The sequence below is a fragment of the Urocitellus parryii genome, chromosome 5 (genome assembly GCF_045843805.1).
Source record: "Urocitellus parryii isolate mUroPar1 chromosome 5, mUroPar1.hap1, whole genome shotgun sequence".
In the NCBI taxonomy this organism is placed as follows: Eukaryota; Metazoa; Chordata; class Mammalia; order Rodentia; family Sciuridae; genus Urocitellus; species Urocitellus parryii.
The window spans coordinates 90,683,121-90,709,319 of record NC_135535.1 but is presented as its reverse complement, the minus strand read 5'-3'; the positions used below and the strand labels follow the sequence as shown (position 1 = coordinate 90,709,319).

The following is a 26,199-nucleotide window of genomic DNA, read 5'->3' as shown; positions in this document are numbered from 1 at the left end:
CTGAACGGTGAGGCTGCCTGATTTCAAGTCCTGTGGGTTTTCCCCTTCTACCATTGTAATCTGAAAGAGGCCGAATTCCTTTGTATAGAATGATGGACAGATGATTAAATTTTTGGTGGTGCAGTTTATTTGAGAGGTAAATAAAACCACTAGTGCCTCGTGCCTCCACTCTCAGGGCCAAATTAAATTTCTTCCTACTGCGTGTGGCCAGAGAAAATAAGAAATCCTGTTAAAGTCTAAACCCACACTTGAAACTGCTCCTCTGAAACTCAGTATCACTTAACGCTGGAAAAAGTAAAACAGAACAAGACCAACCAAGGCATTTTACATGATGCTGATAGTTACACACCCAGGAAATTATGTGCATATGTCTGTGTGCACGTACATTGAATTTCAAGTTCAGTGGCTTTAAACCTTCTTTCCATATGTAGAATTTTTATGACCACCAAATAGATGGGACTTTGGGGTTTAATGAAAAGACTTGTATGCATACCATATGTTTCTTTTTATAGAAAATAATCTCTCAGCCCATTGAAAATGCCTGGATTTTAAAGTGACCATATAATGATTTTATTTGACCCTCAAATCATGCAATTTTCTTCCCTTCTTTTTCAGTGTGTCATGGTTCCTGTGAGGACCATGGTTCTTATTTTTAATTCTGGAGACTTGTGCAGAATAAGGAAAAGGAATACCTGTGTATTTTTAGTTAATTCTATGTAGATACATTGTTTACAAATACTAAAATATTTTAGGTGTTGGAAGGTATGTAGGAAGGTACATTTGGAACAATCACTTCATGGTCTTGCTTCATATTTTTGGAGGACAGATGTAATTAACAGCCTAATGAGTTTCCTTGTTCTTCATTGTTTGTGCTTTAGGGAAATTAATATAAGTTAGAGGCCAATATGCAGCTTTCTTGATCTTAAATGACATTGAGGAGAGATGGTTTGAGTTAGTATAAAGTTACTCAACTTGTGGATTCGTCATCTTTTATTTTTTTTTTTTTTTTTTTTTTTTTTTTTTTTTTTTTTAAATAGACATAATTTTTATTTCTTACCAGGGCTTGTTACATGGTGCTTGCATGTTCCTTCACTATTGTTTTTAAGTATGTTGTTGTTTTCTCTTACAGATCTACAATACTTTTCCGGCTCTCATCGATTATCTTCCAGGGAGTCACAACATTCTTTTTAAAAATGTAAAATATATGCAAAATTATCTTTTGGAGAAAGTAAAAGAACATGAAGAATCACTTGATGTTAACAATCCTCGAGACTTCATTGATTATTTCCTGATAAAAATGGAGAAGGTAAAGTGTGAACCTCAGCTCAGTTGTTTCATTGCTTGAGCATGTTGTGGGTCTTTAAACAGTTGTGTATTTTCCAGGGATGCTGCATGTTCTTCATAATGAAATAGATCTTAAAATATTTGCAGTGATGGACAGAAGAGTGAATCTCAGATAGGTTGGATCATATCAATAGTTGTGTGTAATGAGAAAGAGTAGACTGATAGAATTCACCAGTATACTCATATGGTCCCACATCTTTCTTAATAGATGTTCTTGATTGTGAATTCAATATCTTTACTTCTTGCGATTGTCACTTTTTCTATCTTGACCTTGAATCAACTTTGGTAATTTGTGTTTCCTGGTGCTTTTCCATGTATCCAGATTTTCTCAGTTGTTGTTGCACAGTATTTTATGGTAATCTCACTTCACCTTTTTTATTTCTGCAAAATCAGTAGTTAAATCCCAGGTATCATTTCTGCGTTTAGTCATTGGTGTCTTCTCTTTTTTTGTTCTTGGTCAGTTGGGCTAATAAGTTTGTTTACAGTTTCTGAGAAGGGATATTTAGTTACAGTGATTGTTCAGCTCTTTTTTGTTTTTTCATGTCTTCATTTAGCCTGCTCTTATCTTCCTAGTCCAAGGTTGATTGGACTTCAATGTTTTCTTCTTATCCAGTAGGTGAGCTGTCTGTTGTTTTCTGATGTCTCCACCCTCAGGATGGTGAAGGTTATTAGGGTGGGAAGGTTGGTCATAGAGGCAGAACTCCTAGAGGTGGCATATAGCACTTGCCAGTCTCTTTCAACAGACACCATCTCTAACTCTGTATATGTGTGACTTCATTTAAAGATACATCCAACAAGGCTTCTCTCATCTCTCCACCTACTCTTTCCCATCACATACCACCATCTACAAGACTCAACCTATCTGCAATTCACTCTGCTGTTCATGCTGCACTTGTCCGGATTCGTCATCTTTTAAACACACACTGCTCTAAGTTCTTGTAATAGAATTTGCCACAGGGTCTGAGGTTATATTTTAGTCTCATCTTGGATGTGTCCTAAACTCTGCATTAATACGTCTCCCGCAGGCTTTTCTAAAGGGTCAGAAATTTAAGATTTCTGTGGCCACCAAACTAAAGATTAGCAGAAAGAAACCCGCCCAGGGAGAGGCTGACAGCCAGCTTGGTGATGACGGGGTTCAGGACAACTTATCCCATAATATGACACTTTGGCATATTGAATATTTTAAGATGAAAGGACTGAAGAAATCGTAGAGGCAAGGGTGGTCTCTCCGGTCTCCCCACACCCACTGTTCTCCCATGAGCAGGTTATAAAGCCTAGGAAGGGATTTCTGGCCTTCCCCTGAAGCAGGTCATGAGACCTTTGTGTAGAGGTGCCGTCCCTGTAACTGGAAGAAAGGAGCATCCTTATTGCTGAAGGCCAAGGTAGGAATCCGAACCAACAGGCCTTGCCAGGTTCCCCAATTTACTTTCATCCCTTTACCTATCATATGATCTCCATTCCCTATCATATATTTCCATTCTTCACCAAACTGACTATAAAAACCACTCAGGTTTCACGGTTTCTTCAGTCTTGAGTTTATTATGAAGTTTCCCACGCCATGCAGACCTTTATTGAGTAAACTTGCATGCTTTACTCTTGTTAATCTGTCTTTGTTACAATCCCAGCCATGGACCTCAGTGGGTATGTATGGGAGAAAAGTACCATCTATTTCTTACCCAGGACAAAGTTCATGGCTTACAGCCTATAACAGAGGACAGATCCACAAGAGAAAATAATGGTAAGTTCATTTAACATTTGTTTTTGTGACACAGAAGACTTTAGAAACCAACACCCAAAGAACTGGGGAAAAATGATGTTTTAGGCTTATGTCTAAGGAAGAGTGGACAGTTGTATAGAATCGTAGAGAACTGTGATTAGATACAAAGGGAGTGGTTCATGGTAATGAACTGGGGGCACTTAGCAAAGCCTATTGGTTCGGGTTCTTCTTGGACTCTTGTTTAAGGTTCCTTCCCTCTGGGCAAAGGGCAGACACCTGTCATATGAGGGTTCTCAAAAGAAGGGAGGTAGAAGAAGGTCAGAGAGACTTTTCTATTTTTTGTTTATTACCCCCAATTTCCTTCAGCTTCAAATACTCAGTATGCCAACATGTCATATTTTGGGGTAGTATTTTCCATTCTTCATCAGTTAGAAGGAAATATATTTTTCCTTCCTTATTATGACAGTTCTTTGTAAATAGTGTATAATGTTGGCCTTGAAAAGTTTACATCAGAAATATAGACCTGAGTCCTGGGATGTGGCTCAGTGGTAGAGCACCTGCCTAGCATGTGCAAGGCCGGGTGTTCAATCCTCATCCATGGAAAAAAAAAAGAAAAAAAAAAGTAGACCTTAACCACAAAAACACATACAAAAAATCACTTCTGAATTTACATTTCAAAAAATTAATCATCATGTAAAAGTTATTTGGATGACCACTTTTCAGTTGACGAATCTTTTTTGATTATAATTTAATGATTTATTTCTCCTTTTCTCACATTATTACAAACAACTCTGGCTTGTCTCATATTTTGAATGTCACAGATAATGTTTTCTTTTGAACTTACTATGTAATGGAATTTTGTAAATGCTAAAGGAAGACTTGCAAAATGACATCTTATCCCCTTGATGAGACTTGGGGGAATGGGGATTTTTACCACTGACACTGAGAAAATATGGAATTTAGGTAACTTTTGTCCTGCTAGGAACATTTGCTTCTGTGTAGGTAATTCTCTGTTTGTGTGGAATACTGTTATTCGTGCATTTCCAGGCACTTTCCCTTGTATTTATAGGAGTTGCTTTCTTTAATTACATGTTCATCTAATTGTCTTTTATCAAAACAAAGACATCTTAAAAATAGCAACAAAATATATGGTAATATGACATCACAATATAATATAATATCACAAATTTCTTTTTTTTAACATTAATTTTTTTTTTAGTTTTTTTTTTTGGTGGACACAACATCTTTATTTTATTTTTATGTGGTGCTGAGGATCGAACCCAGCACCCAGGCGAGCGCGCTACTGCTTGAGCCACATCCCCAGCCAATATCACATATTTCTATAAAAATATGTGGCATCCCATCTCAACTCCTTGGTCAGTACAAGAATACACTTCTTAGAGAAGGATATTTGACAATCTCACTGAGAGGCAGGAAGGCTGCTTGGTTTGCAGTGAGGTATGTCATCGCTTCAGCATTTCGTGAATGTTCTTGGTTCTTTTGCCACTGAAGGCAGAGGGGAATTTTCCAAGGAGAGATGGTGTGTGCTCTTGTAGCAAATAGCATTTCTTAAATTCCACGTGAATCTCTGCTGTTCAGGGGCAGCTGGGACCTGAATGGGAGTAAAAAATCTCAAGGAGAGAGATTTGCCTCAGTGTTAAAATCAGGGGCTCAAGCTGTCCAGGTCCTGGTCCTGGTCCTGACTCTGGCCAGGCACCTACAGGCACCCCAGGATGAGTCGTTGGTGCTGCAGAATGGGCCTTGGAAGGAGGACTTCCAGGAGGAGGAGGTGGTGGCAATCAGGCTTTTCAGCTGGAGGATGAGGGGGTGTTTTCTCTGGTGTGGAAGAGGCTTCACCTTGGGACAGTCACTGACGTGACAATGGGGAAAAGGAGATATTTACCACATTGACATTGAGAAAATGTGAAATTTAGGTAACTTTTGTCCTGCTACAAACATTTGCTATTTTTTTTTTTCCTCATAAAATAGAAGGTACGTGTTGGCTGTGGTGGTAAAACATTTGGGGAAATGATATCATACTATTATGGCCGTTCAGTAGTTCAATTGTCCTGTGATTTCTAGGCAGGGTTCTGTAGGCAAATAAAACATGAAACCACCTTAAAATGAAATCACCTGGGTCTCCTTGACCCAAGCGCCACTCTGATCTTCACATTTTTGTAGCATTGATATTTTCCTAATGTTTGAAGTCCCAAATTCTCTTTAGGCTTTTAAAGTGTAAAGTGGCACACCTGCCTCCAAAGGATCTGACCTGTGGGGCACTCACTGAATTTAAAATCCCAGGGCTCTCAGATGAATCCAGCTTTATTTAAGCCCGACCAAATAGGTATTAAAATCTTAACGAAAGGAAGCTTGATATTATTGGCTATTTCCCACCTTATTGAGTTTCTGTCACAGTTGCCTGGACAATGTTCGATGACTTAATTTAATTTACTTTCTTCCTGTAGGACAGGCAGGAAAGGAATTCGCACAGAAATAGGGATGGTCACCTACCTGATGGGTTTGTCGTGAGACAGAAATGAGTAAATACATGTAAAAAAAGCAAAGAACAGTGGCCTGGCATATAGTAAGCAAATGCTCAGTAAATGTTATAAATGATGATGTTCAGGTTATTTAATATTTTTTGGAGTTCTATTTTCTCAAATAAGAAGAGATTTTTCTGAGCTTTTTTGTGTGGGTAATAAGAAGGGGAATAAAAAAGCATCACTTGCCTAAAGGAACTTTTTTTTTTCCTCAGGGAAAGATAAAATACCCCTACCAAGGGCTTCAGGCAAAATAAAAGACATCAGAGGTCACATTGGCCTGGTGGGATAAGGGACATCTTCCTGACAAAGCTGCCAAAAGTTAGGCTTTAAAGGATTGGCCGCCAAACTTGGGAATATAAAGTGATAAACAATAGAAAGCACTTTTGGAAATAAAATACAGATGCCAAACTTTATTTTGCCAAATAATGGTAGGGAACATCCCTCCTGTTGTCTAATATCATGACTATTTTACAAAAGAAAACTCTTGAATATAGACGGGGTTATTTCAGCCTTAGGCAAGTGCTTTAAGTTTGAGATATTTGCTTTTATGAAATCTCATAGCATTGCCCTTTTTTCTTTTCTTCCCCTTGACCTAGGTACAGTTTCATCATGAACCTGCCAATCTACATACCAGTGTTTGGGAAGTATTGTTTTTAAGAAAGAGAGGATTTCAGTAGGTAGAAATCATGGATAGGAATAGGAAAAACCATTTTAAGCAATGACATCTGTATAAACAAAGGTACAAGAGTAAAGCATTGGGATAACAAATGCTGGCTGCTGCTTTAAGCAAATCCCAAAGCTCATTGGCTTACAATGTCTGTTTTCCACTTACATAAAGTCTGATCTGGGTCAGGCAAGACCCCTTCATCTTATAGCTTGGAACATGGGTTCTCCATGGTAACTGTAAGGCCAGGAGAGAGGTGGGGGAGGTAATTTCTTCTCAACCATCTCAATCTAGAAGTGATGCTTTTCTTGAACAGAACCAGTCATTTATTGCAAAGGGGTCTGGGGAATGCAGATGCTCCTGAGGCAGGAGCGATGCTGCTCACTTTATTATTTAGGGATTATGCACAACTGTGGAAGGAAGAAGGGGGAGGTAAGAGCTGGAAAAAAATCAGCTGTAATAATTTCAGAAAGATGAAGATGGCAAATTCTAGCTAAGGAGTTTAAACTATATTATAAAACAGTGATGTTTTTTCAGCAAGGACTAATATCAGACCCTTAAAGAAAATCATAGTTATTACAGGAAAAAGAGTTAAGGAGAAATGATAGTATAAAATTAAAAAAAAATTTGTTTATTTTAGTTTTTGTTGGACACAATACCTTTATTTTATTTTTATTGAGGATCGAATTCAGGGCCTCCCACACGCTAGGTGAGCACTCTACCGCTGAGCCACAACCCCAGCCTCAGCATAAACTTTTTTTAAAAAAGTTTTCTCCCCATACCTCCTTTTAAATTTAATTTCCATGTTTTTATTGGTGCACTATAGTCGCACATAATGATGGGATTTGTTACCTAGTGAAAACAGCAAACCTCTGCTGACAGGCTTCACTCAATTTGTGATCTCAAACCTCAGTGAGCCTATGGGGCTTCCCAGAACCCTCCTGTATGTTTCCTAGTGATCTACCTTCCTGTTTCCTAAGAGGAATATCCATCACTTTTCCTCTCTTATTAAACCTTCAATACTTCCTTACCTTCTCACTCTTGGCTGATGACCTCACACCTTATGCCATTGAGAATACGAAGCAGTCAGAAGAGAATGAGCTTATCTCCCACCATGACCTGTACCCAGGGGCAGTGCCCTACTTATGAGCTATGGATTTCCTCTGCTTCTGGTTCTGTTCCTGCAACTGAACTCCCCCTTTCTCCCTCATTATTGTTTCTCCCTCTCTCCTGGATCATTTCTATCAGCACGTAAGTGCTGAAGCAGCTCCCATATTGAAAAGTGCTTTTGAGAGCTTCTGTCCCCCTCTAAAATTTACTTCAGTTCTCGATTCCTCTTTACAGAAAACTACTCAGCAGGACTTCCCTGCTCATGGCCGTCACCTTGTGGCCTCTAGGCAGTTTCTTCTCTCATACTCTTCTGAGACTGCCCTTAACCACATGGCCGTGGTTTTCATTTTGCTAACTCCAGTGGCGAGCTCTTGGTACTCATTGATTTGAACACTTAGAAGCCTTTGACAAACTTGGTCACTTCCCTGCCATTGACATTCATTTTCTACAACCTTCACCCTTACTGACCCTTCTATTTCCTCCCAGACTCTCCATCTCCTTGGCACACTCCTTCAGATAATTCAAACTCAATTTATTTTTTTCTTTTTCTTTTTTACTCTTTTTTTTTTTTCAAAAGTGAATTGCATAACTTGGGAGGAAAGGCAGTGAAGTCTTAGAGGTCGTGCTGCCATCTATAGGACAGAGGCGGTAGGAGGCCTTCCTTGCCAGCAAAAGCAACAGACAGGGTTGGAAATTTCATTAGCAGAGGGTCAGGTAAGACCAAACCAGCCCACTCAAAAGGCTTTTGTTTTCTTTGGTGACCTAAGGAAATGAGGGCTGGTGGGTAATTAGCACATGTCTGCAAAAGAGGTAAAGGCAGGAAATCACATTGGATCTGCTTTTCCTCTCCTCCTTTATTTTTAGTGGGGTATGTGAGTGTGTGTGTGTGTATGTGTGTGTGTAGGAGAAGAATTTGATTTTTTTTTTCTTTTTCCTTTTCTTTCTTTGGTTCAGAGAAAAGATCTAAAAAATGTTAACAGTGATTATCTTTGAGTGATGAAAATGTGGTATTTTTCTCCCTTTGTTCCATTTCTCTGAAATGTCTTCAAAGTGCCTTATTACATACATGATTTTTAAAAAAATATTTTAATTTTGAAATTTAAGTTAGGAAGGAGCAAGGTTGTTCCAGAAAATCCATGCCTTGTGAAGATCAAATTAAAAGAAATCTTTGATCAAATCCAAAACCAATTATGTCAAAGGGTTAATATAATATTTTATGTTTTCTCTCTTTGAAGAGATCTATTTCCTAGGTTCAACTTGAAACAAAAATGCAAAGGCATACGGTTGGAGAAATAATTCAGTGTGAGTAAAATCATCCATTAGGGTGAATAGGCAAAATTCCAGAAAGTTGTTAGGCAGTTCAGTGATTTCTGCCTTCTGTAGATGAAATCCTCCAGAGGGATAGTTTGCCCTGTGAGGGAGAAGCAGCCCCAGGTAGTTCACAGAAGAGGACAAGAGCAACACACACGCTCAAGGGGTCGTAAAAGCTTTGAGAGGCATCACTGAAGCCAATAGCCCAAACAGACTGATGGTTCACTGCATGGTACCTGGGGCATGAACAGCTCCTGTAGACAAACAAAATTATGTAAGCTGGGGAAAAAATTTCTTTGAAGCTTTGGCATCTAGTAATTAAGAAGATTAGCAGAGGGACTTTGAGCTTGTAGTCATTGGAAATATTTTAGAGAGTAAGAGCAACCTGTCTGGGAAGAAAGGCAGTGAAGTCTTAGAGGTCATGCTGGGGTTATTGTATCCTGTACAAGGGAAAATGGTCCAGCATGTAATTAAGATATTTGGGGATTCCATATGTTTTAGTCAGTTTTTTCATTGCTGTGATCAAAAGACCTGACAAGAACTATTGGAGGAGAGGAAGTTCATCTGGGGCTCATGATGTCAGAGGTCTCAGTCCACAGATGGTCAGCTCTGTTGCTCTTTACTGAGGTGAGGCCAAACATCATGGTAGAAGAGTATGAAGGAGGAAAGCAGCTCAGAACACGGCAATCAGGAAGAAGCGAGAGAGTTCTGCTTACCAGGGCCAAAATATATACACCAAAGCCATGCCCTTGCGACCTACTTCCTCTAGCCACAGCCTACCTGCCTACAGTTACCACCCAGTGAATCTGTAAGAGTGAGTCAAGCTATTGATTGGGTCACTCCTCTTATTAGGTTACTCCTCTTCTAACCTAATCATTTTGCCTCTGAATATTCTTTTGTGTGTGTGTGTGTGTGGTGGGGGGAGCAGTGTACCAGGGATTGAACTCAGGGGCACTCATCCACTGAGCCACATCCCCAGCTCTATTTTGTGTTTTATTTAGAGAGACAGGGTTTCACTGAGCTGCTTAGCCCCTCGTGGTTGCTGAGGATGGCTTTGAACTCACGATTCTCCTGTCTCAGCCTCCTGAGCCACTGGGATTACAGGCATGTACCACTGCGCCAGGCTCAAATGTTCTTGCATTGTCTTATACATGAGTTTTTTTTTTGGGGGGGGCACCTCATATCTAAACCATGACACAGTGCTAAGAGTACTTTGTGAGGGAAATTGGAGAGGATCTAACATGATGAGCTGAGGATGGGACTCAGGACCAATCTCTTAACATCTACCCAGAGAACACCAAGGGCTGACTATGAGAAAGGACCAGAGAAAAGTGAAACAGGCAAGACAAGCCTGGTGTCAGGAGTTTCTGTGTTATAGACAGGTCTTGCTGGTTTATGTTCTGCAAAGAATATCTGCTGCATAATAATAATAGCCAGAATTTATTAAGTTTCTCTGTGTCAGGAACCATGCTAAATGCTTTGTAAATAATCTCAGTGAATCTTCTCCCCAAACCTGATCAAGTAAGTGCTATATACATACTACTAAAACAATAACAATGATCTCCCACACCAAGGATCTCCATGTTAGTTACACTCCTAAATTGACACAGCTAATTTGTGTGTACAGTGCAGTCTGAGCCGACAAGTTTAGCGACTATACTCTGTTATGCTAACTAGAGCTTGTCTTCAATCATTTTTATTTATCAAAATCTTATAGGAATTTTGATAATCAATGCTTATAGACTTTTGCATAATTTTATGGTGACATCTAATTTTTTGTCATATGTAAGAAATTTTACAAAAGATATGCATTTTAAAAGACTTAAAAGAGATTTGATGTTCACAATATTGAAAATATCACACTATTTCTTTTTAATTTTAATTTTATTTTAACTGATACACAGAAACATAAAATTGTAAATATTTATGGCACATTATGTGACGTTTTCTTATGTATATACATTGTGTAGTGTTTATATTTGGTTGAGCTCATCTGTCTCCTTGAACATTTGTCATGTCTTTATGGTGAAGACATTCAAGTTCTTTCTTTCTGAAATATACAGTTTTTTGAAATATACAGTAGATAATTGTTATCTACAGTCACCCTACTGTGCAGCAAAACTTCTTACTCCTACTTAACTGTAACTTTGTACCCATTGATCAACCTTTCTTCATCACCCTGTACTCTCTCCAACCTCTGGTAATCACCATTCCTCTCTCAATGACTTGTATGAGGTCACTTTTTTGAATTTCACAAATGAGCAAGATCATGTGGCACTTGTCTTTCTGTGCCTGGCTTATTTCACTTAATGTAATGATCTCTAGTTTCATCACATTGTCACATGTTGTTGATGGACTTGCTTTTTTATGATCGAATAATGTTCTATTGTGTATATGAGCCACATTTTCATTACCTATTCATCAGCTGTTTCCATCTTTTGGCTTTGTGAATAGCGCTGCAATAAACATGACAGTGCAGACATCTCTTTGATAGGCTTTCATTTCTTTTGAGTATACACCAAAGGATAAACAAGAGATTTCTTGGTAGTTCTATTTTTAATTTTTTGAGAAACCTTCATACTATTTTCCACGATGGTGGAGCTAATTTACATCCCACCAAGAGGGTTCCCTTTTCTCCACATCCTTATCAGCACTTGTTATCTTGTGTCTTTTTGAAAAGATCTATTTTTGCTAGAGTGAGGTGCTATCTTATTTTTTTTTAATTTATATTTTCCTGATGACTAGTAACATTGAGCATTTTTTCATATACTTGTGGCAATTTGTAGGTGTTCTTTTGAGAACTATTTAGATCTATTGCCCATTAAATTGTTTTTTTTTTGCTGTTGAATTCTTTATGAATTCTGGACGTTAATACCTTGTCAGAAGTATAGTTTGCAAATATTTTCTCCCAGCCTTCAGGTTGTCTCTTCACTGCAATGATTATTTCTTTTACTGTGCAGAAGTTTTTTAGTCTAATGCAATCCCATTAGTCTATTTTGCTTTTATTTCTTGTGCTTTTGGAGTCTTGTCCAAAAAATCTTTTCCCATTCCAATGTTGTGAAGCATGTTTTCTTCTAATAATTTCATGTCTCACATTTATGACTTTAATAAATTTTGAATTGATTTTTATATGTGGAGATATAGGGGTCTGATTTCATTCTTTTGCACATGAGTGTCCAATTTTCCAAGCACCATTTGTTGAAAAGGTTTTATCTTTCCTGCAATGTGCGTTCTTAGCACCTTTGTCTAAAATCAGTTGTCTCCAGATGTGTGGGTTTACCTCTCTGCTCTCTATTCTGTTACATTGTTCTATGTGTCTGCTTTTAATGCCAATACCATGATGTTTTTGTTAGCTTTGGTAGTATGTATTGAAATCAGATAATGTAATGCCTCCTGTTTTGTTATGTTTATTCAAGATGGCATTAGCTATTCAGCGTTTTCTTGTGGATTAATTTTTGGATATTTTTACTAGTCCCATGAAGGATGTAATTAGTATTTTGATAGTGATTGCATGGAATTTGCAGCCCCCTTTGGGTGGTATGGGCATTTTAACAATATTGATTCTTCCAATCCATGAACACAAATGCTAAATTTCCATTTTTTTGAATCCTCAATTCCTTTCATTAATGTTTTATAGTTTTATTATAGAGATATTTCAACTTTTTGGTTAAATTTATTTCTAGGTATTTTATTTAAAAAAATGTTTTTAATTGTAGATGGACACAATACCTTTATTTTGTTTACTTATTTTTATGTGGTGCTGAGGATGGAACCCAGTGCCTCACAAGTGCTAGGCAAGCACTCTATCACTGAGCTACCACCCCAGTCCCTTATTTTATTTTTTTTTGTAGTTATTATACAAGTCAATCTTGTTATTCAGTATTGGTTTGTTCAGGTTTTGTGTTTCTTCATGATTTAGTCTTGTATTGTCCAGGAATTTGTCCATTTCTTTGAGGTTATCAAATTTGTTGACAGATAGTTGTTCATAATAATTAATGATTATTTTCAGTGTATTTCCAGCTCAAGCATTTCTATTTGGTTAAAAAAAATTATTTCTATCTCTCTGTCATGTTTCTCTCTTAGAGAATTATTTCTGTGTTCTCAGAAAGCTCATTAAATTTCCTTAAAACAGCTGGCGCTGTAGCTCAGTGGCAGAGTGCTTGCCTAGCATGTGTGAGGTCCTGGATTCAATCCCCAGCACCACAAAACAAACAAACAAACAAAAACAAACAAAAAAGCTATTTAAAATTTTCCATGTGAGAGTTTTCCCATACTGGTTACTATCTCGTCAGTATGGGGCACTTTATTTTGGTCTTTAGGTGAGTCCATGGTTTTCTGAGTGTATTTGATGCTTGCTGGTATGCAATGACATCTGCACATTGAAGGATTAGGTACTTATCCCAGTCTTCATAATCGGATGGTTTTTCCAGAAATTCCAGATTAAAAGATGCTTTTTTCCCTAAGGCTAGAGGCACTTCCACGATTGCAGCACTAGGTGGTGCTCTAAGCCCAGGTTTGCTTCAAGTCTGCTGTTGGTGTATCATCATAGTTTCAGTACTAGAGGGCAATCCAAGCCCAGGTTTGTTCCAAATCTGCCAGGGGTGCAGGGGGTCTCACTGCAGGGGGCCTGACACTGAACTCCAAGTTAATCCTGTGCTAGATCTTGTGTTCTGCTCCCCTACTGCTAGAGTCTTAGTTCATCCTCTGTTGCTCAAGGTTGGAGGAAGGGTTATGGTGGTAGTCCCTTGACACCTGGCTAACACAGTTCCAGCAGCTTAGTTCACAGGCACAGGCCTAGGGCAGGGATCTTGGGACTCTGCCTAGAATTAGGTTTCACCATGGTAGACCAGTACTGTGTTTCAAGTCTGAGACATGAACTTAATTTCGTATCTGTCCCCCAAGCAGGAGACATCTTTCTCTATGCTGCTTTGATTGGGGGAAGGGTGACAGAGAAACTCTTTCCTTTCTGTCTTTTTTTTTTGTGTGTGGGGGAGGAATATTCAGGATAGAACCTAGGGGAGTTTTTATCCCTGAGGTACATCCTCAGCCATTTTTATGTATTCTGAGACAGGGTCTTGCTAAGTTGCTGAGTTTAACTTTGCAGTCCTTTTGCCTCAGCCTCCTGAGTCGTTGGGATTACTGCATCAAACTCCTTTTTGCCATTTTAAATGAATTTTTTCTTCTTATACTAAAACCAGGTACTTTGGTCTCTCATGTGGTTCCTTAGCTCTTGTGAAAATAGTGTGGTGCTCAAATAGTTGTTTAACTTGGTGTATCTATGAGGAGACCATCACTGGAGGATCTTACTCAGCTGCCGTCTTCTGCATTATTTCTCTTATTCCTTGAAATCATATTTTTACTCCATTTCCCCTTATGGAATTTTATCTTAAGGTGACTTTTTTTTTTTTTCAAATCTATTGTTGTTCACTGTGATGGTTAATTTTCTGTGACAATTTGGCTGGGTTGAAGTACATGTTTACCAGAGCCCTAGGCCAAAGGCCTGACTCTGGAGGTCCCAATGAATCTGGATCAGCCACTTGCCCCAAAAACTAAGCAGAAAAGGTAATACTGAAAAGTAGGAAAAGAACTTTAATCAATATGAGCACCTTTGGACGGCAAAGTGAGATCTGGTATCTCAATCATGTTTTCAGGGACCTGAGAAGAAATTTAGGTTTCAACAGGGGAAGAACTGGGGCAGAGGGTGAGATGTGTACATAGTTCATCAGTCTTGGTCAGATTATGTTCTGCTCAATCATTCATTTCAGTTCTGATTCTGCAAGGTGACTGTAAGACAAGTCTTTGTCACTCGAAGGGGCAATTTCCTCTTGTTTCTCAGGATGTTTATCTAGCATACCTGTGATTTTTGGAGCAGGGGGCAAATAGTTCCCATGAGATTTCTCTTGCTTGAGGGGGGGACTCTCATTGTGAGATGATTTTCTGGAAGATATTGAACAACTATTGAAGACTTCTAGTGGTCTGAAACTGGTGCTGTAAGAGCTGATGGTCAAATGCCCCCTATGTCTCTCAGTATTGAGGGGGGATGTGACAAGTAAATTTAGGGTACATAAGCTTTATATTATCAGTTTTAGATGAACACTCCTTAAATGATAACGTGTCTATTTGCAGAGCTGAACAGGAACCTGGTCCAAAGTTGAAGGTAATAAAGAAGACAGATGCGAAATGAAGACAGAGACACCAAGCTCGATCCTGCTTTCAATCACTCATGGGGCGGCTTCAGGCCCAAGTCATTGCTTTTGGCAAAGGCAGCTTCTCCAAGTCCCTGTTACATATGTAGTTATTCAGTCGACACTAATGGAGGTGTTGCTCCGAAGGCATTTTGCCCACGTGGTTAGCACCTACACTTGGTTTACTTTAGGTGAAAGAGATCACTCTTCATAATGAGAGTAGTGGTTCATCTAATCGGGTAAAGGTCCCAAGAGCAAAAACCGAAGGAGGTTTCTTGAACAAATTCTTTCCAAGACTGCGACATTAACTCCCCAGAGTTTCCTGCCTGCCCTGTGGATTTGTTGAAAGGTAAACTAAAACACATTAAAATGTATAGAGTTTATTTGAGTGTACAGTGATTAATGAGTTGGCCATTTTGAGACTACAAGAGCTTTGGGGATATGCCTGAAGGAGCATAAGGATAGAGCTTTAGAGGGTAGTTGCAAAAGAAAGGTAAAGAAATCATTCCAGTGGAAAATTGTCGGAGGTTACTTGGAAGTTGCTGATTGCACTAGAATATGACCACTCACACCGAGTTGGATTTCGTGGTTTGTTTACACAGGAACCTACAAGGTGCTAGAGTGGCCTCAGTCAAATGACCTCCTGTTAATTCTTTCAACAGATTTCAGACTTGCAGGCCCCATGATCACCTGAACCGAATCCTTAAAATCACTCTCTCACCTTGATATGTTCTCCCTGGTAAATTGCAACAACAACAACAAAATGTAAAAATGGAAGATAAATTACACATAATGTTTTTTGTGATAATAAGGTTATTAGTGTTAAAATATTTCTTTGGCCTTAACTCATCATATGATTACTAGAAGTCTTTAACTGCTTAAAATAATGTCTATAAAAATCTTGATAGGGCTGGGGATGTGGCTCAAGCGGTAGCGCGCTCGCCTGGCATGCGTGCGGCCCGGGTTCGATCCTCAGCACCACATACAAAAAATGATGTTGTGTCCGCCGAAAACTAAAAAATAAATATTAAAAATTCTCTCTCTCTCTCCCCTCTCTCACTCTCTCTTTAAAAAAAAAATCTTGATAATTACCTTAAAGTAAGAATCTATAGGAAATTCATCTCTTCATTTAGATTCATTGTGGAGAATCTATGTGAAACTTTTATGGGGCCTCCATTGAAGGAAATATTGAATAGATTCTGCTTGTCCTGGAGCCATCTAAAGGTTGGGCATTTCTTTATAATTGAGAGAAAGATAACTGTGAGAAAGAAATGTGGTATCAGGCTATTATTAATAGGCTATTATCAGTTATAGGACAAGTATAAGGGGACAGATAGATGAGGATGGTGGGAACTTGAGGTTAAGAGAATAGTTCTATAAAAATGGACCCACTGTACTGACTCCCCACACCCTTCCTTTGCCAAAAAGTCCCACCTGGTCTGAGTGGTTAGGATCTGTCATATTCCTCCACAAACAGGCAGGGGGCAAAGCCCAGGCTGTCAGTATAGGTACTGAACGATGCGGGTCAAGAGCATGAGGACTGGTATCAAAGAAAAATCATGGGTGGCTAGCAGCTGACCTTGGATCGCACATCCTGGCACCTACCCCTTGTGGGTGTGGGGTTCTGGGGTCTATAAAAGAGCAAGACACACCCACTCCTGTGGACTCCCAGCCTTGGGGCCTCTTCTCTTCCAAGAGGTCTGCTGTCTCTGTTTCTTTCTTAAATAAAACTTGTTTTCTACACTTGCCTCGGCATTTCTGGGTGTTTACTCTTCAACACTGGGGAAACAAGGACCCATGGCTGATCTCCAAGACCGGTATCAAAAGTACCTATAAAAGTAGAGGGTTTGAAAATGGATTTCCTTAAAACTGTGACCTTGTACCTATTCTAAAACCTTTGCATACATCCTGGGCAAGTGTACCTTCTGTGGAAGAGAACATTTCTGCTTATCTGTCTGGGTTTCAGCTTTGCCTTCTTTCTCTCGAGTACCCTGGTTCCTGGTTTGAATCTAATTAATTGGAAAAAACCTGTGGGTTTGCTTTTTTCTGGCTTCTGTTAATTTAGGCACATGGTTTTACTGTGATCTTTGGATTTAATGTCCATCCTGGGTCTATACTGTCCTCCTTGTGTTTTTCAAGGCTCCTGTCCAAGACGTTCCATGGCTTCCGCCTTTTCAACTTGATGCCTGGATCTTGCATCATTCGTGAATGGCACGACTGCTTCTGATCACCACAGGGCACTAGATAGCGGCTGGAGGCAGTGCCTAGAACCTACCTGTTGGCCGTCTTGCTTCTTTTATCAACTCCATCACGAGGTACCAATTAAGTTAAAAATTGTCACATTATCCTAATTGGAAATCTGGTTCCTTTGTCTGCTTCAGTTGGTTTCTATTTATCCCACTTTATTTCCATTTTACCTTTTGGTCTTCTTTCTCCCTTGAAGTTCAATTGTGTTTTACATTTCCTTCCTTGGCTTTAGATTGCCATTTCATGATTCTCCAAATGCTAGTAAAGATCAAACCATCAAAAAACCATGTGAAAATCTACGCAAATTTCAGGTATTGAAGGAACATTATAAATCATAATTCTTGTGATTGTGTGAAATTGATTTTGGAGTCAAGCAGAAGTTATTTAAGCCGTGGTGGTCTGAAGCTGTACAAAAAAAAATTGAGAGGCAATATTCCTCTAGGACCTTGCACCCCCTCTGTGGTAGCTGGTTACATCTGTGCTCTGTCACTCTGTGGAGTCAACCCCTGTTGTTGACCTTGGCCCTGGAAACAGGAAAGAGGAAGGAAAAGGTGGGGAGAAGAGGAATAAGGTTCTTCCTTGAGACTTGCTCTTGGCCAATACTTAAAATGAACGTTCTCTTCTGAAATGCTTTCTTTTGATCTGGGGACACCAATTTCTTGTCATCTCCAGCTCCCTCTTCCAGCTGAATGCTCCTGCTTCTTCCATCTGCAGACTCTTGCCATCTGTGGTTTGCTGGGGTTTCACCCACCTGAAAGGGGATTCAAGACAGCTCCCAGCTTATTCTCTCCCATGTGAGACACACACAGTGCCACTGCTTGTCCATGTGGTGCTTTGTGCCTATTAGAAAGAGGTGCCATTCCTTAGGCACTTTCTCCCTAGTGGGAAACTATAATAGACTGGGTTTGTGAGCATAAGACCCTCTACTGCTATCCACCAGAAAATAAACAAACAAACCTATGAGGACTACCACAGGAATCAATTCTGACCTTCCCTCCCCAGCATTAGATGTGAGTACGCTTGACAGCATACAACTTACACACCATACCTGTGTGACCTCAGGCCCCAAATGAGACTACAGGAAACAAATGGTTTTCCCAGAAAAGCTTTGGAAATTAACTCTTCCCCCCGCCCCCTCCACAGTGAGGATTGAACCCAGGGCCTTGTGATGCCAGGCAAGGGTTCTACTACTGACCTGCACCCCCAGCTACAAACTTTGAAATATATAAGAGATTTCATGAGTGGTGTGAAGGGGATTTTGGTTTACTCTTCACACAGACTCATACTGTTTTTATCTTCTATCTTACCTTGGTGCTTCAGTTTTTTTTTTTTTTTTGGTACTTCTATTTTAACTTCTTAATATAAATAAAATGAAAATGTTTTTCTAGGGTGATAAACACCTTTCAGCTTACTCCAGTGAGAATAACTTAACATGTATAGAAGTTATCTTCATTGGAAAAAAATTAACAAATAATCTTTTTCACAAGTTTGGTATAAGAACAACAGTAAAGTTTCCTTTCTGATTAATTTATTAGGGAAAGTGTCTGGAGAGTCTTTTATCTTTCCCCTGGAAGACACAAAGGATGTGGAAGAGGTATCCCTAAGGACAGATTAAGAGAAAATGCTTTAAAGCTACAGATAGCAAGATTTGAGGTTAAGTGTGAAGAATTCCTGACATGGAGGATTCTTTAGCTCTAGTATGAAATATCAAAGGACTCTTTTCCCAGAGTTGGCCTCCAAAGCAGCTTTACTGGATCACTCAACCTGCTTGTTTCCTGTTAAGTGTCCATTGATCCCTGCAAGTGGCTGAGGGTTGATTAAACCAGGAAACTTTTGCTAAAGAGAGTTTAGTAAAGTTTCTCTTTCAGGGATATATGGAATTATCTAGACATTTTGGTCCATATAAGCCAAGATAGCCTTGAGATTCATGTTCAGTAAGGGTGTGTGTGTGTGTGTGTGTGTGTGTGTGTGTACTTTTCCTTAAAAAATCAAGGAAACAGATTCTCCTCTAGAGCCCCAGAAGCCCTGCAGCCCTGCCCACACCTTGATGGTAGTGTAGCAAGGCCCAATTTGGACTTCTGACCTCTAAAACTTCAAGATAATAACTTGTTTTTATTGGTTAAGCCATTAAGTTTGTGGTTACTCGTTGCAGTAGAAATAGGAAACTAATACACCTTGCCCAGATAAATAGTGTCTCCCTCTGGAGCAAAGGCTTAGCATATTTGTTATACAATATAATAAGGATAATATCTTTTGCTGGGGCAAAAGGCCGGCAAGCTTATTTCCAATGATAAAATATTCAGGTTTCCTAAGGCCAGGGTTTTCTTCCTGGAACATGACTCATTTGAATGCAGTATTATCTAGCTCTCTTTTCATTTTGGTGTGGCTTTTGGAACTCAGAGGAACTGGCTTAAATACTGATACTCTGGCTGGTATTATTGCAATAAGTAATAACCTATCTTTTGTCTATGATTTTTTGAGTGCTGTCTTCTGCCAGCATTCACAAAACATTAGCAGGCCAGTTTGTTAGATTATAAGTAGGCCCTTCATAGTGTGTTCATTATTGATGCAAGTCTGAAAAGTTTCTTTAAAACTGTGTGATATCAGGGCTCATCAACTGCATAATTATTGCATTCAAGATACTGCTTACTCTCTTTCATACATTAGGTGTGGTATCACAATGTCTCTTTCTGACTTTGCAAAGATCAGAGATCAGTTTGTAACAGATTGAAAATAAACAAAACTGGGTGTTTACTCTAGAAAGTTTGAAAATTCATCACTATGGCAGCTACAAAAGTTCCCTTTCTTTTCCCATCTACAGAATTTCCTGACCGTCCCATTTCTTCACTTACCTTCCTTTTTCTATGTCTTGCTGAATAAAGAAAAAAAATCCTTGGGAATCAGTCTCTCATTCTTTTCTCACGAGAAGTGTTCTCCACTCTGAATTTTTGGAGAATTAAATTTCCTTCTTGACTACACCATAAAACTCCCTGGCTGCTATAGCCACTTTCTTGTTTTCAGTCTAAACTCTGTGGCAATAGTCATGTCAGTATTTCAGAAGTCATTTAGACCAAGGGCTTTCTTTCACTGATGTGAAAAGCCAGTCTTCTCATGACCAGGAGAATTATTATCTTAAGTCTCTCTGATCTAACCACCTACTGTCTTGGGAGAAATATCTTGACCACAGTCACCCCATCTCCCTGTCCCAAGCCTGGGTGCAGCTGTTAGTTTGGGTTAACATTATTGCTTTCCCTCCACATCTCTGGAAATAAAACCTTGAAATTGAAACTACTGTAGTAATAGGCTGACTATAGCCAGAGAAACTGACCTGTGAACAAGTTGGAATTAAGCTTCCAATTGTCTGTATCATAATTAACTAGTTAATTAATTTGAGAAACATTGACCGATAGCCTAAGTTGTGCCAGACTCTCTTACAGGAGACAGTGTTTCCTGAGAAAGGTGGAGGAAGTGTTTGGGGAGAAACCAAGAGGGGGGTCCCACATCTGGATTGTGAGGGAGTTTTGGGGACTTAAATGATGGAGAACTTTATAATTTCTTTTTTTCTTTTCCCCAAATTCAGAGACTTGACCACAATGCTCCTTCCTTTTTACAGATGGAATAAGAAAGGGATGGATTTTCTTTTTTGTTCTTTTTGGTACTGGGGATTCACCCCAGGGACACTCCATAACTGAGCTATGTCCCCAGTCCTTTTTAGTTTTAGTTTGAGACAGGGTCTTGTTATGTTGCCCAGGCTGGCCTGGAAGTTGTGATCCTCCTACTTTAGCTTCCAAGTAGCTGGGATTGCAGGTGCACACCACTGTGCCCAGCTTAAGAGTTTCTTTTTCTTTTATAGTTCTTCCTCTTTGAGAGGAATAATAGGGAAAAAAAAAACCTGAAACAAAACAAAATTCTTACTCTCCATGCTTCTGGAAATCACCAACAAATTATATAGGTCAGGGGATTTGTCCATTCAGCAGTAGACAGCTTGAATTCTCTGTGATGGTTCTGGGTTCTGAGTCTGAAATGTGTGCTCCTTTTGTTCTGAGGAGTACAAAATGATCAACTCTTCTAAGAGATTTGGAAGGAGCTGGAGATTATTATCTTGGTTAATAGATAATTTTAGTGTAGTCTCTGCCTAATGCATTATGAACAGAATATCCAAATTTCAAGAAAAGTAGGTTGAACCTTGTAGAAATTTGTTCCCAACAGATTCTCTCTTCTTGATTGGAGAAACATCAGCAACGGGTTTTACACATTCTGGTTGTTACACAGAGTATGCTTTTCTGTTGTGACTATTAAAGAAAAGGGGAGAAAACTTTCATATATAGCAGAGACATGCATCAGGGGTATTAAGAGCAAAAGATGCTTCAGAGTGAATTATGAGTCTATAAGATGTAATGTTTCTTTTTTTTTAATTTTTTTCTTTTTTTATTGGTTGTTCAAAATATTACATAGTTCCTGACATATCATATTTCACACTTTGATTCAAGTGGGTTATGAACTCCCATTTTTACCCCGTATACAGATTGCAGCATCACATCAGTTACCCTTCCATTGATTGACATATTGACATACTCATGTCTGTTGTATTCTGCTGCCTTTCTTATCCTCTACTCTCCCCCAAGTAATGTTTCTTTATCAGTTGCAAAGGAGTGATTATTACCAAAAGCTGAAGCTATGGTTAGTTAAGAGTGTGAAGTCCAGTGAGCTACCTACCGCACAGTAGGGGCACTATAGATAGCAATTATGTACTGTCCATTTCAAAAAGCCAGAAGAAAGGATTTTGAATATTTTCATCATGAACAAATGACAAATGTTTGGAGAGATAGATATGGTTCATCAGATTTAGACATAACAAAATGCGTACATGTACTGAAAGGTCACATGGCATCCCATAAAATAATACAAAGTAAATGAATGCTTTAAAGTATCAGTTAAAAACGAATTTAAATTAAATTAAAAAATGGAAATGTTGACTTCCTTGGTTTGATCATTACACATTGTATATTTGTATGAAATTATTATACTCTCTCCCATAAATATGGATAGTTAAAATAATTAACAAAAAGGTATAAAAAAGGACAGAAGACTACATGTAATTCGTTGACTGCTAAAATTCTATATGAGGATAAATATGATTTCTGTAATTTAATGAAAGATGAAACATTTAAATTTAGGAGTCATTTAAGTTGTTTGACATTTAATAAAGTCAGGTGATGTTCACACAATAATAAAATTAAGATTTTTTAATAGGCAATACATATTGCAGGTTATAATTTGATTTTATTTAAAGATGTTTTGCTATAGAAAAGACAGGTTGAGATTCCCATTCTCATTCTTGGTATTAGCCTGGATGTCGAACCCAGTAAATTTGAAGCCAGAAGCCACTTTTCACCTGATAACTATTTCTAGAATTGGAGGGAGATACTTGGAAAGAGTTAACTCCAACAGTTTACGTCTTAAGTCTAGGAACTTCCAGCAAAATTTAGGAATGGTATAAAGAAGTTTGGAAAAAAAATACTTGTTGCAAATTAGGACAAGAAAGCAAAGAACAGGATAGAAAGAATTAAGGAATAAGTAAAAGTCAGTAAAAAAGCTATGTCTCCTCTCATGGGATAGATTTAAACAACTCCAGAGAAACAGGATGAACTCTGACCTCTCAGGCTTTCACAATTCTATTCCAAGAAGTAATTAAATTAATATTCTCATCTTTTCACAGCATTAATTCATTTCTATTTCAGCCTTAAGGGTTTAACAGAACTTATTATTTATTTGCAAAAATATTGTGGATTGTGGAAAAGTATCTTTAAATGAGTTAATATAGGAGGCACTCAGAACAGGGTCTGGCACATATCTGTACCTCCTAAATGTTTGTTGTTATTTGTCACAAGACCTGAAAACAGAATCTTACCCTGAGGTCTCATAGCACTTGGGCTATTTATGGTTAATCTTTGGAATGCGTTCTTGTCAACTATTTCTACAGCCCAGCAAGTTAGCATGGAAATATTTTCCCAGAGGGCTAGATGACATTTTCAACTTTTTAGAATGACTTTTGAGGTTATCTTTGATGGTTTATGTTAAAATTCTTTTTTTCCATCTTGAGTTTTAGGGTGCAACCAGAGATGTTTTGAAGTAAACCAGCCATTAGGTGTCGCTTTCTTCTCACTGCTTTGGGTTTTAAGAACTATGACCTGGGTTAGGATTTTTGCTTTTCTTCTTCTTTTTCTCAATGTCTATAAATAAATAGTCTCTATGTCAAAGCTAAACGGGAAATTTAATTTTAGATTAGTAGATAAGGGATAACACTCAACTCCTTGGAATGATTAAATTTTATGCTTGTTTTTAAGTTGGCCTGACTCAATGTCCCTAGTTGACTAAATTTGGAAATGCCATATTTGTGTTTTTCTTTCTTGCTGAAATTGGCGTAGCAATGTTTCTGTACCAGATACTTTTGCCTGGGGACACCTTTTCCCAGGTCAAAGTTCATGGGTTTTAGCTGGGTGCTGTGGCACATACCTGTAATTCCTGGGATCAGGGGAAGGCTGAGGCAGGTAGGTGGCAAATGGAGGTCAGTGTGGGCAACGTAGTGAGACCCCATCTCAAAACAAAAAATAAGGGCTGGGGCTGTAGCTCAGAGACAGAGTGCTTGCCTAGCATGTGTGAGGCACTGGGTTCAATCCTTAGCACACATAAAAATGAAACAAATAAAGTCATGCCGCCCATGTACAACTTCAAAAAACAAAAATAACCCCCCCCCCAAATAATATGCAAAAATGTGCTTTATATGTGTAATATGAATTGTAATGCATTCTGCTGTCATATATAACATTTTAGAATAAAAAATAAATTTAAAAAATCACAAAAAATAAAAAAGTGGGTCAGGGATGTGGCTTAGTAGTCGAGTGCCCTGGGTATAATCTCTTATGCCACCTAAATAAATACATAAATAAATAAACAAACAAACAAATAAATAAATAAGATAAAATCATGGGTTTCTAATCTAGTGATCACTGAGTAAAATACCTTTTAGAGTTGATACCTTTTAGAGTTGCTCTTTCAGAAAGCTTCTATTGTCTTCCTCCTTCCCAACACTGCTTAGGAAAATCCCTGTACTTACCTGTATTAACATTTAAAAACACTGTGTTGAAACAGTTTGTTCATTTATTTTTCATACCTATTGAACCTTAAGTGACCTTGAGAATGTGGATTCTTTTCAAGTCTTCTTTGTTGCCTAGCATTCTTGCACAGAGTCTATTTTCAACAAGTATTTGTTGGACAAATTAATAAGTAATCAAATAAGGCAGAAAAACCATTTAGGGATGCTCTTCTTGCCTGCAGCATACCCCCTAGCTCCCATCTCTTTCCCTGTTCTGAGCTGACCATGTAAAGGCTTGCTGTGAAATGTTAAGTAGTAGTTTCCCTGGCGTAACAATTCACAGGAGCTTTCTTCAGCAAGAGGCAGAGTTTGGGCAGTCCTGTTTTCACTTGGCTTAGTTCCCTCTGCCCATCTTTCATCTGGGCATTTCGTTTTAGTGCATACAGTATTATCTTCTAGCCATGGCAGCTAGAATTGCTACGGTGGCCAGGAATTGCTCATCAAAAGAGTTGCTTGAAACTTTGACACCAGAACCTTAACAAATAGAAAGATGAGGAGAATTTTAAGTTAAGGTGAATTTTTTTACTGTGCAATTTAATCGTTCTATTGCTCTACTTTGTAGAAATGGGGAGGCTTGGCCTCATGCCGATGCTGGTTTTATGTTCTGAAGGGGAATTTTCTCACTTACAATACTTACAGTTCTCTGACATTTAAAAAAGAATTTTTTTTTAGTTGCAGATGGACACAATATCTTTATTTTACTTATTTACTTATTTTATGTGTTGCTGCGGATCAAACCCAGTGCCTCATGCATGCGAGGCAAGCGCTTCACCACTGAGCTGCAACCCCAGCCCACAGTTCCATGATATTTTGAGGAATATATTACGAACCCATCAGGAAAACTTGAGATCACTCTTCCCCATTTTGCAAGATTGTGGGTGAAAGGGCTGAGATACTAAGGAAAAGAAACCTGGAGCCAAGAAGGCCGATGCCATTGGTGCATTAGAAAGGATAACCCTAATGCTAAGAAGCCCAAGAGGGGGAAGCCAAGCCCCACTGCAGCTGAAACCTGATCCTGATGAGAGAAATTGGAGATGCTTCCCATCTGCTCTGTATTTGGGAAAGACCATGTAGGAGGGGAAATACTCAGCTGCTAAATCCAAGTTGAAAAGAAGAAGAAGGAGAAGGTTCTTGCTACTGTCACAAAAGCAGTTGGTGTGACAAGAGTGGTGGTACCAGAATGATCAAGCTCTGCAAAATGCTTAGACAGTATCCTACTGAAGATGTGTCACAAAAGCTCTTGAGCCACATCAAAAAAAAAAAAAAAATCTCCAGTCATCTAGTGAGAAACCTGTGTGCAGCATCACTCCTGGGACCATATTGATGACCCTTACTGGGCACCATAGAGGCAAGAGCTGAGCAGTGGCTTGCTCCTTGTGGCTGGACCTTTTGCCCTCAATTGAGTTCCTCTGTGTAGAACACACCAGAAATTTGTTATCACCACCTCCACAGAGATTGATATCAGCAACATGAAAATCCCCAAACACCTCACCAGCACAAGGCTGATCAGAAAGCTCTGCACTCACAAGTTTTACCCCAGAGCAAAACTATTTCTCAGCTTCAGGGCTGCATGCAATCGGTTTTTGCTCTAAAAAATGGAATTCATCCTTACAAAATGGTGTTCTGAGTTTCTTACTAAGAACCTAATTACATAACGGATACATTTTAAAAAATTTGAGTTCAGAAATACTACTCGTTAGTATAATTTATCCTATGGAGTTCAATAAATTAAAACAAAATGTAAATGACCACCTTAGATCTCTAGTGTTGGTATACATAGCTGATTAAAGTCATTTATAAAGCCGTTAAAATAGACACCGTCCTAGCAAATAAAGTCCATGGCATGGGCACATTAGGTGCTGTCATCATATGGTATGTCACCTGTGATATTATCTGACTCTTTAACCCCAAAGTGAATGGCG

At 38.7% G+C, this 26,199-nt stretch overlaps 1 protein-coding gene and 1 pseudogene across 6 annotated transcripts in view; both read left to right on the top strand.

Moving 5' to 3' along the window:
• Positions 1-26,199, top strand: part of Aebp2 (AE binding protein 2) — a 219,602-nt gene that overhangs the window by 178,960 nt on the left and 14,443 nt on the right. For 2 of the 6 annotated variants that reach the window (XR_013343636.1, XR_013343635.1), the window contains one exon: positions 17,014-17,189. The exons of 2 other annotated variants lie outside the window; for them this stretch is intronic. Coding sequence is in view for 2 of the 4 variants with exons in the window: in XM_026391937.2 (XP_026247722.1) it covers positions 14,816-14,873 (58 nt within the window). In the remaining 2 variants the exon portion in view is untranslated. Of the gene's footprint in view, positions 1-14,815; positions 14,977-17,013; positions 17,190-26,199 lie in introns of those variants that run through there. 2 more of the 6 variants (XM_026391936.2, XM_026391937.2) reach the window with 2 other exon arrangements.
• On the top strand, positions 25,476-25,904 carry LOC113184996 (large ribosomal subunit protein eL6 pseudogene; annotated as a pseudogene).